The following is a 12,706-nucleotide window of genomic DNA, read 5'->3' on the forward strand; positions in this document are numbered from 1 at the left end:
ATTGATAGCAGTATCAACCTCCTTGATGCTTGAAAGTAAGCATGGCTGGGTCTGTCTGATCTGAAAGTGCACAACACAGGCCTAGGCTAAATGTTAAAGTTTGAATTCGAAGTAACAGACTCTCCAAAGTTATCAATTAAAACAGCAAGCTAAAAATGTACATGAGGTTAAAGAGTATTTGAGTGCTGGCCAAATTTGTGGTACATATAAACAAATAGGTGTCTTATGCAATGATTCAATTAATAAATTCATGCCAGTTGACACATATTTGGCTCAGATCAGCAATAACTTACCAATACAACAGCACTATAGCCATTAAGCAGTTCTTTAACAGTGACATCTGTTCCAATGTTTATATTACCCAGGAAATTGCAGCGACCACTTTGAGCTAGATTTGTAAATTGGTTGACAACATTCTGAGTTGAAAATGAAATGTGAAAAAGAATGTTCGTAAATGAGACAAATGCTTAAATAGTAAAAAGACATCACCAAAAACAATGTTATATTTCTAGTTTAAAGATCTGATAGAAAATTGTAAGAAAAGAAAAGAAACAATACTAACAACATGACACAGACATACACCTCAACTGGTTGTTCCCATCTCCTCTGCAGTGATCAACCACAGAGTATTTGGATACATTGTTTATCTACACAAATAGAGCTGAATATGTACATGAGATCCACAATTCTGGCAGTGAAGGCTTGTGCAACTCATAACAACAAAACACTCGTAGGCTGAAGGAATATCCAAATGTATTTGGAAAACCATATGATTACCATACACACTGAACATGTTATAAATTTTGCAATGTGCAAAAGTACTCTATACAGAATTTCCAAATTCCAATGTTGTATGATCTATCGAGTGTTGAGCTTAATGCAAAGTCTTTCTGGTAAAATGAAGATTTTGATTCAAAGCTACATTGAGTTAAAAAAAAAATTGTTAAAACATTCTTGGAGACAGCTTCTTATGAATTTTATATAATAATACTTCTGCTTGAGCAAACTATTTATGCACAAATTACAGCATAAATATGATTGCATGGTGCTGTAAAGTACAGTCTGTGTGCATCTGTTTCAATGGTTAACATGGAGAACTCAATATAAGGTTATTCACCCCTTTGGTTGCTTCATCTCAATCACTCTCCACATGCACTTAATCTACGGTTAAGTTTCGCAGAATATCATTTTTTTTTTACTCTAAGACGGTTTTGCATGATCAATTCTGCCGATCTGTTCAGGATCTTTTTCAGTTCCTATGTTGTCGTGATTGGCACTTGACAAAGCACAAATTCACTTGTATTAATGTTTTTAGGTGTGAGCTATTGATAAACCAATATTGTGGAGTAGGTATTAGTAACACAGATCAGTTACTATCCTCCAGCAGGCAGGTAAGGGTTAACAAAGTCCACAGCTTTAAGGAGAGAGCAGAAGACCTTAAAATTGATATTCAGATCATCAAATCTCCCACTCAAAATATTTTTCTGTTCCAATTCATCTTCATATTTAGGAGCATAATTGAATTAACCACTGGTTGAGAAACAAGAGGGGAGAGTGTAAGTTCTGCTCAAACTAACATAAAACTTTCCCCATTTTATTATTGCAGTCTCTGAGGCTATTTTTGAGACAATTTTGCCCCTGGGCTTAGATTAAGTATCACTCTGTTGAGTTGCGAGGGTTGTTACCCTACATGTCATGAATTTTAAACTTCTAATTATGGTTTATAATGCTATGTTGTACATGACTGAGACAGGCATAGACCAATTCAAGCACACAATGAAATGGAATGAGGTCTCTGCTTCAATTTTACAGATGGAGAATGAAATACACCAACAGAAACTTGTAATCTCTTGTAAGTTCGAAGGTTTTGAAACACAGCTGAAAATGTCGACAGCCTGCATTTGTACACTAACTTAAATGAGCACTTGGGTGGTTTATGCACCAAGCAAAGTGTTTGCTAACTTTTTAAATGCCTAACATTCAAAGAAAGCTGACATAGAAACATGTATTCCTTGAGTATTGGTACTTTGAAAGTACTGAAGGTTATATTAGATCCACCAAGAAATAAGGAACAAATTAACTGCTTCTAGCTTGACAGTCTATGTTCATGAATTTTCTCTGTACAAACACTTTTAACAGCCAATGTTTCGTTTGAATTTAAAAAAGATGGTACCATAAAGCTCTACAGGGTTCCAAATTTAAATATCACTTTAAACATAAAAAGAGATGAAAACCAAATAACACTTCATACTGCTATACTGCAATAGAATCTATTCAAAGACAAACTGATACCTTGACTTCAGGATGGTCTGGTGCAACACCGTACCTCACGAGCCCAAATGGAACAGGTAACTTCTCTAAGATATCCACTGTAACATTTGGATTATTCTACAATGAAAAACATTCCCAGTAAAAGAGATAATTGTTATGCAAATACAATCAACAGTTTACTTTAAATTTTAAGTTTTAAATTTACTCAACAAACTTGATTTCAATTGAATGGTTCAAAATTATCCACATACATAAGATAACAGAATGACTCAAGAGTTTTTAAGTGTTGGTATATGTTTCTCCTACAAAAATGATACAATGTAGAGAACCGTCTGCTAGCTCTATCAAGCATTTACACAGCATGAAAACAAAATAGTTAATGGATAAATTTCACCATCATTTCGTCCTTGACAAAGAATGTAACAAGTTGCTTAGTCATTTCTTGGGACCATAACATTTTCAGTATTGATTTTGTCTTTCTTGTCAGGAGTTGACCTAATGGTCTGTGTGCTGAACTCAGAGGTTTGTTGATATAAAGGACAAACCTGAACCAGGCTGTTTAAATGTAGTGCACTGATTTACAAATCAAGATTGTTTTGATGCATAAGTCATCCTTCAATGAATGGGTGTTTTGATAATACTTGACAGAGGACCACAGAATGGAGTTCCACTCGGGTGGATTTAAAATCGAATATATTCAAAAAGAAAAGTATATACATGAGGCAGTGTTTACACAATCTTTCTGATTCTACCTTGGTATTTGTAGGCCTGATGGTAAAGTTGTGATGAAATACATAAATATTAAAAAACAAATAGATTGTCATGGATAGTCAGTTTGTTTCCCATTCAGTAAAGTCGCAACCATAAAAGCAATGTGTGGGTTTTTGCAACATTGTTTTATTCTTTATTTGTTTTATGTTGAGAAAGAGGGGGGGGGGGGGGAGACGTAAACAAGACCTTCAAATTCTATGGCCAACAAACATGACGCTTTTTTTCTTCTCATTTCAAATATAATCATCATAGCAAAGATAACGCAGGTAGTTAGTAGGGGATGCACAAAATGATATAGCTGCATTATTGCATACAGAAAAGGAAATGCCATTAACTGGACTATCTGTTTTTTAACTTTAAGCCTTGATCAATGAAACCACTTTTGGTGAACAAATGATTTCATGTGTACAGTCTTACCTTTAATAGTGATTGTGCAGTGTAAAATCCAGCTGGACCACTACCAACAACACAAACACGGAAGCTGCTGTCTTGCTGAGATGAAAGGAATCGGACATGTCCAGTTGGTTTTCTCCATTGACATTTGTGTAAGGACTTATGCATTACAGAAGCTGTAGAAATAACAAGAATTACATCTACAGAATTTGCCACTAATTGGTGATGTGAAGAGATAAATTAACAGACTAAACAGAAATCTTGTGTAAATTCATTACTGGCGCAATACACCAGATTTAACTAGAACAGTCTTCCTCCTTCTATACAGTAACCCCCATTCCCTCACTTTTCCCTTCCCCACATCTCAACATTTAAGGTTTACCCACCTTGTCACCATTGATTACCTTAGTGAATGATTAATTTAAGTACTGCACTGTGTGCAACTTTCATGCTTTATCTCCAGTCTTGTGCAGAAATTCTCGTCTTGAATGCCTTCACATTTAAAGTTACGAGTGTGCAAAGGGAGAAGTAAGCTTACAAACTGCATATGTAAGGGGCATACATTGTGAGTTAACAAGCTGAGAAGGAAGCATGCAAATTAGTACTTCCAATTATTTTTCTTTCTTTTCTTGGGGGGGGGTGGGGGTTCATAAATAAAATTATTAAATTTGTTATCCTTGAATAGAATTTTTTTTATCAAATGTTTACCAATCAACTAAATTGATATTAGTATGTTCATTAATCCTTTCTCCCCTTGGAGACTTACAGTCATTCACTGAAAATGCACAAAATTTGGAAAAAAATCAGAATTAAGGATCCCAGCGTGACTAGCAAGGCTCTTTCCCCCTCCCACACATTTATAACTGTTTAAATAATTTTAAACTGAACCTTTTTCAACCCTCCCCCTTCCCATTCATTACACTTTCAATCCCTCTTGTCTTGTCATCAATTTCTCATTTACATCAAGCTCTTTTAAACAACATTGACTTACTGTATACACTCTTTCTCATCTGTCACATATGCTCTCCTCTATTCCCTTTCTCCCTATTTTTCTTTCTTTTTCTTCGTTCCCCACCCCCTTTCCCTTCTTTAGGCTCTCTGTAAAGCCCCATTCCTCCTACCATCCCTAATAGTTTCAAGCCCCGTAAATCATACAGTACTGCCAATTTAATTCTCATATTCAGGCCCTCTCATACCCCTCCTATTCCATCCCTATCCACCCCCCCCCTTCTCTCCCCTCCACATTTTGACTTCCACGTACACTTCCTTCCATTGTTATTCCAACAACCATCAAAATAAAGTCCCATAAATATACTGCCTATATTGAATATATGCTATCTGGTTACAGCATCAGCTCGTTTTCAAATCCTCCGACTTCACAAATTCTTTGTAATCAACCAATAGTCCCCTCTTCCCAAGTTCACCCTCTTAACAATAGGAATTAAAACTTTCTTGTAAACAGAATAACATCTAGCAATTCAACATGGTGGAAATGATAAGCCTTATTTTGGCCACTCACTTAGCATGCAAGCCAGTAAACAAGCCTCTTATTGGCTAACACCTTGAACTGAATTTTTAAATCATGTTGTTGTACTCTGTAAAGTCAACACTGCAAATGTATGTGGTCTTCCACTGCCTTTTACACTGCTAATTGATATCATACATATTTCACTAGCATGTTAAGTTGGCTTTTCTGGGAACTCTGCTGGGCCTACATGCCACAGTACTAGTAGACACTTCACCAATGGCTAAGGATATTTGTAAATTGTGTACATGTGTGGTATCAGAATGAAGTGCTTTGTTGATTAATCAGTACTTGAAGACTAAGAATAATTGGACATTAAGTTTATTAGACTTGTAACTTTACAGTATGCATTAACTTCAAATTGACAGTCAAATCGACAGTAAATATGAAATTTGTAAATGTTTAGGTTAGCAGATCTTATGTATACTGATAATATATCAATTAAATCTCTAAATTGTCAGTTTCAAGTAGAGAATGTGTGTATTTACTGACATTCAATATTGACAGTTTGGGATTAGGGGGTAAGGTACTGTAGTCTTGCCTTTTTATGGTCAGTCCTATTCACCAGGCAGCCATATGGCTATGGAATCAAGCAATCATTATAAGACTGGCTGTTGCACAAGCATGGAATAACATGTTAGGAGTCATATTTTAGTTTTTTAAGGCAAGTTCAATAGAACTGTTATAATTATTCATGACATTCAGCAATAGTTAACAGAGGGATAGTGGTGTGAATGGTATACTCCAGATGAATGTGCAGGGATTATAAATATCTAAAGTTACTATCCCTGCCCCATCTCCCCCTCCCCCCCCCCCCAATAACTTCTACTTCCATCAAATCATGTTGCAATGATCTTGCATCAATAAAATGTTGTGTTTAGCAGAATTTGTGTAATTTCAACATGAATTGTTCCAAGAACAAGCTGTATTCAGTTTAACTTTGAAAGTTGTACGAAAGAACTTCAAAGAAGGTCGAAAACACCTATCATACAGCTCTATATCCTTCACATGAAATACCAGAATAGAGTATATTTCTTCCCAAATATATCTATCTGACAAAAAAGTTTGTCCACTAAAACAATGCACTAGTAAACCTAAAAAAAAGGGATTTCAAGTTCTTTGCTTGGACCAAGAAATGTGAAAGAAATCATTTTAGCCAAGTTCTCCAGACTTTTGAAAATATGAATTCTTAACTTGTGATTTACTGGGGCATTCCTGAAGCTATATTCTAACTAACTACTTATGTAACTGCAGTTACCACATGTGGTACAGTATAATATATAAGAAAATCAATGATAAACATAGTAATCACAGTTTTATATACTGTAGGGTGGTAACTTTATGATGGCAGCTAACATAAAATGTTCTCCATACATAATTCACAGACCTAAGCTATAGCTTATTCTATGCAATATTGTGTAGTGGCATCTTTATGACTGCTACTGTCAGGGCAACTTTTTGAAAATGGTGACTTTGTATTAAGTCTGTCTTACACCACATTTGAAGAAATTTTGTTTTAATATTTCCCCACAGGTTTAATCGAAGTATTTCTATGCAAATTTTGACAGAAGAAACAACAACAGTATGACTATGAAAAGCAGTACCTTGAAGTTGAAGTGACAGTTTATGTTAGCGATACGCAATGCCTGGTATGATCGTCACATGTGACAGTTACTTACAGTTGTAAGACAGTTCAGCAACACGGGCAAGTGGTAATGGGAATGTGTTTCAAACTTTCCTTAGTATTGTTACTAAAATTAATCTGTACCTGTTTATGTAAGTCTTCCTGATGTTCGAGAGGTAGTGCTAGCTCTAATCTAACTTAAGCCTAGGCCCTAGCTGTGTAGCATTAAATTATTCTGGGCTAGCCTAAGCCCTAACCTTTAGTTATGGCATGCAATCTTTAAACTACTGGGTTACCGTCGCATGATTTAACGGCCTGCTACAGCTTGAGTTGCGTCAGTGAATACACAGGGACGAATATTGTCACATGAAAGTAAAATAACTCTTACTCTCAACGTTATAGTCTAACCCGTCCTGATCTTATTTGAGATGGAATAACGCAGAAAATATTTCGTGGAAATGGTACTAACACTTTGAAATTTGGTTCAGGTATAGGAGATGGCACAACCGCAAACCATCCGACCTTATCATTTTAAGGCAAAGCATCATTAAAACATGGGAACCAGAAAAGGAACTTGAATAGGTTTGATCCTAGGTAACGTTGAAGTAAGAAATCCGTAGGTGAAGCATTTATCTCGTGAAAGTGATTGCATTACAATTTAATTATTTCAACAGCGCGGTCGCGGGCACACACAAAATAGTTAACCTGTATCTCACCGGCACCGTGAAAGTCACAACATGACATGCTAGTTAAACACTGACCGAATTTTGTTGACACATTATTGTGTACAGTTATGGTCAGTACTCGTGTTTTCTTAGGCGACATGCGTACGCATAGTTGACTAGTTGTTGTTTCGTCCCAAAATGTTCAAACAGACATCAATTTGTCGAATTCTGTCTATAAAAGGAACGGTTGCAAGTGCAACTATAGATCGTTATTTTGCCATTCATCATCAGCCGTCTGGTAAGCCGGGGTCATACTACAGCGATATCTGACCAGAAACTGATCCGACATAAAACCGCTCCTGTAAATCGGATTCGGGGAATAAGTCACACTACAGCGAAATTTAAACGCAGTGTGCATTCTAGGTAGCAACATGTGTGCGCGCCTACGACTGTACGTACGTCAATGCAACTCAGTTATTAAGTGGGAAACATGGCAGTCGATGAAATGGACGAAGAGATGATCCTCTATCAATAATGGAGGAGGAAACGTGAAAGATGTCCCAGATTGTGGGAACATGAAAATCATTTGAAATGAATGAAATGGTGGAGGAGCTTGGCAAGTACCACAGTCTGGTAAGAGAACTGTCTAGTCACAAGGACAAGTTCTACAACTACTTTCAGCACCAAACACCGCCTCCTTCAAGTTAATGCTGGGAAGTCAGCAGCACCATTAGCCAGCTTGGAGGACTGCACGTCAACAGCCACATCAGGGGCGATTTGTGCAGTATCACACCAAGACCAAGACTTTAGAATGAACCAGGACCAGTTAACCACAATTTGGACCTATGCTAGTACAAGTTGATCTCAAAATCAGGTGATGCAGCTCTGAAAACAAATTTCTGCTCTTCAAAGATTGTCGATTTGTTTAAGGTAAGCAAGCGTTGATATTGATGTAATGAAGTCTACTTAAGGCAAAACTTGCTGCTTTGAGAACTATCTTCGCCATTGCGTAATATTATCAAACGATATCTGGGAAGTAAGCCTAAGTCTTAAAAGACGAGAGATTGAACAGTGTAACATGGAGGGCTGGAGATCTGCATTCAAACTCAGAGTCTACCCCTAAAACAAGGTAAATTGGCCGACCTCGTTTAAAATAAATGTGATCTGCCAGTATAAAAAGTTAATATGGCACTGTGTCAGACCTTGCTAAGTCTGTGGTATATCTACTGTATATTTTACTGAATACATGGACTCGAGAGAAGACACTAACACATATTTAATAGAAATATAAGAATGACAGAAATGGAATAAATAATATCAGCATTATAAGAAATATGATACCGATCCGCTTCTTCAAATTGATCTGCTGATATTTTTTATACAATTAATGGAAATGAATGCTCATATTCAAGGCTCTGGGGGTTAATCTAACATTTTGATTTCTACTCTGTGAATGATCTGATGAATTTCAAATTTAATTTCTGATTGGAGGTGCACAGGGAACTTACGCACTGTGCATGCCATTGATTGAAGAAGTGATCGATATCATCTTCCTTAGTCAGATGTTGCCTTTTCTCTTTAAAATATTCCAGGATAAAAGAATCTGTCTCCTGATTTTGCTTCTTCTTTGTGCGGATAGGTACCTTGGGAGATGGAATGCAGGGTGATTGGCCTGGTGAATTACTCCCACATGCTTCCTCTAAGACCATATCCAGTCCTGCAGTAGTGGATTGCATGTGAAATGTAAGATGTTCCACAGATCTATCATCTTCCACAAGTTCTGAATGGAAAAAAAAATAAATAAAATACTTTGCAGATTTCCATGAATCCAATACAAGATGAGAACTGCAAACACTTGTTTCAATGTTAACTGGTAATTAAAATTCATCTCATGTTGGGTAATAGTAAGTCAATAATCATTATTGCTCTTCTCTTTGATAATGCGTTGCAATGATTTATTCTTGTTGTTTAAGGAAAGGCAATAGGAACTGCAGGACATTAGCGTATCTGAATTTTTTTTATTTTCCTGCATTTGTCCCCAGACTTGTGGCCCTTCATTTTTTTATTTTAGTTATTGAAGGAATTACAGAAGTTCATCCACCTTTTCTGCGCTGCCTCCCCATTTAAAAAGAATAAATAGATATTTTACTTCAAAGTAACATAATTAGAACAATGAATTTTTGTATTGTTGTCTTTCAATTGGTAGGTTTTTGGCTACAGGAGACTTGTACAAGTCGTTTGGATTCAGTTACAGGGTTGGAAAATCCACCATAGTTGGCATAGTTCCAGAGACGTGCGAATACTCTGGAGGAAGTTACAATCACTGTACATGCCGGTTCCAAACTAAGAGAAAGGATTGGGAGACAACAGCGGAAGGATTCCTCAATAGATGGCAATTTCCAAACTGCATTGGTGCAATTGATGGCAAGCATGTGGTTATCCAGGCACCTACAAACCGGCAAACTACAAACACACTTTTTCTGTAGTTCTCATGGCTATAGTTAACCACATGTACTGTTTAACTGTCATCGATGTTGGTGCTTTTGGATCATGTAGTGATGGAGGGATTTTTGCCAGGAGCCAAATAGGATAGCAAATGGACAGCAATGAGCTGAATGTACCTCCAAGCCAACAGCTCCCTGGAGCTCCTGAAATAGGAAAGCTACCTTTTTGTGGTTGTCGGTGATGAAGATTTCCCATTGAAAATTAAATTAATGAGGCTTTATCCTGGACAACACCTTTGTAAAGGGAAGAGAATATACAATTATCGCCTTTGACGGGTCAGGAGGGTCGTAGAGAATGCCTTTGGAATCCTTGCAGCCCGTTGGCGGATCTACCAGAGGAGGATTCAGCTGCAACCACACAATGTGGATAGACTTATTAAAGCTACTTGTGCCTTGCACAACTTTCTACAGAAAACTTCACAGTCCGCACAGATGACCCAACAAATGAGATTGTAAACGCTCAGGAGAGTGCAGTCAGTTTGCAAGACATGCAAATGAAAGGTTGCCATGCTAGCCATGAGGCTATAAATACAAGAGAGAAGTTCCAGCATTATTTTAATTCAGAAGCTGGTTCTGTACAGTATGATGGCAGAGGTCATCATGCTTTGGCAACGTTTAAAATACAAGTACTGTTAAAATTGAGTAATTTTCACTGTCATATATCACCATTTACAAAGTTAACTTTATCCTTTATTGAAGGAAGGTGTGGTGAGATGGGAAAGAACAGTTTATCTTTCTATTTTTTCTTTCCTTTTCTTTCTTGAGGGTGACAGTGGCACTAGATTCACAATTCTGTCAATAGATATTAAAATGATTACACATTTTGGATGCTTACTCATTCTTTCCTCTGTCGTGCTCAAAGAATTACACTGCAGATTAATTATTCATAAAAATCAACATATGATTGCCAATGTGGCAGTAGATACTAAGGCCATCTTCCTGTTCATTTTCACTCTCTTGGCACTAGATTCACACAATTCTGTCAATAGATATTAAAATGATTACACATTTTGGATGCTTACTCATTCTTTCCTCTGTCCTGCTCAAAGAATTTCACTGCAGATTAATTATTCTTAAAAATCAACATATGATTGCCAATGTGGCAGTAGATACTAAGGCCATCTTCCTGTTCATTTTCACTCTCTTGCAAACATGGCTTGACATAGTGTTACCCTCACTTTTTCGAGTCCCAATTAAACCATACCTCCATCATATTTGGAACAAAATCCCTTAGTACTACTACAGTACTACTACTAGCACAACTTCGTTCTATCAACACTGTGTAAAACATTATTAAACATTCCTTCACTAGGCCTAACTTCTACAATATCTCCGCCATTTCAAGGCTTGACTTGTCAAGTTTTTCGGGAGTGTTTGATGACATTATACTCAAAAAGTGTAATGTTCGATAGGCCTACCCTGGTCTTAGCGAAAGTAAAATATACAGTTTAAACATGTACAGAGAGCAAATTCCACGAAAAGCAACAAACTTCACTTCGAGTTTGACTCGGCTAGTCCTAGGCTGCGTAAATTGGAAAACAACTTTTCACGATTCCCTCAATAAAACAGTGACTTTGCCTGCCATAACCACAAGCTTAGAATGATTACTTCATGAAAGGTTGCAAGTTTATGTCGAATTTTACTGCGCAGCAGCAAACAGACGCAATGTTGTTGGTCGGCCCGAGGATGAAGGTCATAAAGTATATAGTACTAATTAATTTAATAGCATAGCTATCGCAATACAATACAATAAAGCCTATATTCCTAGGTATAACAAAATATCAGACTACACTAAAATGCATAATATGCGAGTTCATATGCGGGGTTTTCAAATCACGAAAACCACTCATACCGACGTGTCTCCCAATTGAGTCCCATGTGTCTCTCTTCCGGGTAGAATCCTTAAAATTCTTGTCAGTTTTGTCATATAGTGAGGGATTCAACCTCACAAATTCAATCAATTTCTCATTTTCCTCGCCCGCCATAATGATCGGTAACTAGTTAGGGCCTTACAAAGTTGTGACGTCATATATAAACAAAGGCGCTGATTGGATAAAACTCAGCAAAACTGAACGCTGATTGGACAAAATCGGACAGACGTCCGATAAAAATCGCCCTGCTGACCAATCATAATATATAAATCGGTTCGGACTACTTTATCGGAAGACTATCCGGACCGATATCGTTGTAGTGTGACCGTCCTAATAGGAAACCCACTCTTCCGATTTTTTCGGCAAATCGGATTCGGATCCGATATCGTTGTAGAGTGACAGTCTGGTATTCCAGCTTAGTTATAGATGCAGTACTCTAATTTCAACCACCGTTCATATTTACTACAAATGGGTACAACATTTTGATTTTCATAAAGTGCTTCCTAAAATGCTTCCCAAATTACAGCATCTACTACTTGCATTTGTTTTTATATTATTCGAAAGTTATAGGACCAAAATTTGAGAGGCAATTGATCTCAAACTTTCGACTTATTATCTTCTAACAGATTTTCTATTACGGTTTGTTTTTTATATTGTAGTTTCTACAATTTAATCATAAACTGCTGTAGCTTGAAATCTCGGTGTTTCATCGAAAAAGAAACTCTTTATACTGTGAGAGATATATTGGGTTGTAAAGTTTGCAACGATCAAAAGCTTTGTTCGCCTTTATCTTCTTCCAGTACCCTTAAACATGAAGTTGAAATCAATGAATTAAACTAGTCGAAACCAAAAATACCCCAATTCTATCGAGTTATTTCTTGCTAATTGTGTGCTTACGTAGTTGTCTACGTAGAAGGCCGGAAGCTTAAAAGTGCCATCAACATAAGGAAACTTTGCCACAATAAGTCAACATTTTGCAGTAAATTGTTTAGATAACAAGATAATATCTTATCAACAAGGGCGGCGGAACCGGGGTGACACAGGGGCACGTGCCCCCACTTTTCCTCAGGTTAAAAATGTGC

At 36.9% G+C, this 12,706-nt stretch overlaps 1 protein-coding gene and 1 long non-coding RNA gene across 6 annotated transcripts in view; one reads left to right on the forward strand and one right to left on the reverse strand.

The window, feature by feature from the left end:
• Window positions 1–8,913, reverse strand: part of LOC139959481 (NADPH:adrenodoxin oxidoreductase, mitochondrial-like) — a 209,201-nt gene extending 200,288 nt beyond the window's left edge. Inside the window, exons 1-4 of one of the 4 annotated variants that reach the window (XM_071957140.1) lie at window positions 8,893–8,913; window positions 3,460–3,611; window positions 2,293–2,388; window positions 294–416 (exon numbers count right to left, since the gene is read on the reverse strand). In XM_071957140.1, coding sequence (XP_071813241.1) covers window positions 294–416; window positions 2,293–2,388; window positions 3,460–3,603 — 363 coding nt within the window. In that variant the 5' untranslated portion in view covers window positions 3,604–3,611; window positions 8,893–8,913. The other 3 variants (XM_071957139.1, XM_071957137.1, XM_071957138.1) reach the window with 3 other exon arrangements.
• LOC139959483 (uncharacterized) lies at window positions 8,040–9,594 on the forward strand. 2 transcript variants are annotated; one of them, XR_011790138.1, is made up of 3 exons: window positions 8,040–8,179; window positions 8,889–8,992; window positions 9,456–9,594. It is a non-coding gene; the product is annotated as an uncharacterized lncRNA (long non-coding RNA). The 2 variants fall into 2 exon arrangements; XR_011790137.1 differs by having other exon boundaries at window positions 8,041–8,179; window positions 8,842–8,992.
• The last annotated feature ends 3,112 nt before the right edge of the window (window positions 9,595–12,706 follow it).

Source organism: Apostichopus japonicus, chromosome 19, assembly GCF_037975245.1.
Source record: "Apostichopus japonicus isolate 1M-3 chromosome 19, ASM3797524v1, whole genome shotgun sequence".
Lineage (NCBI taxonomy): Eukaryota > Metazoa > Echinodermata > Holothuroidea > Aspidochirotida > Stichopodidae > Apostichopus > Apostichopus japonicus.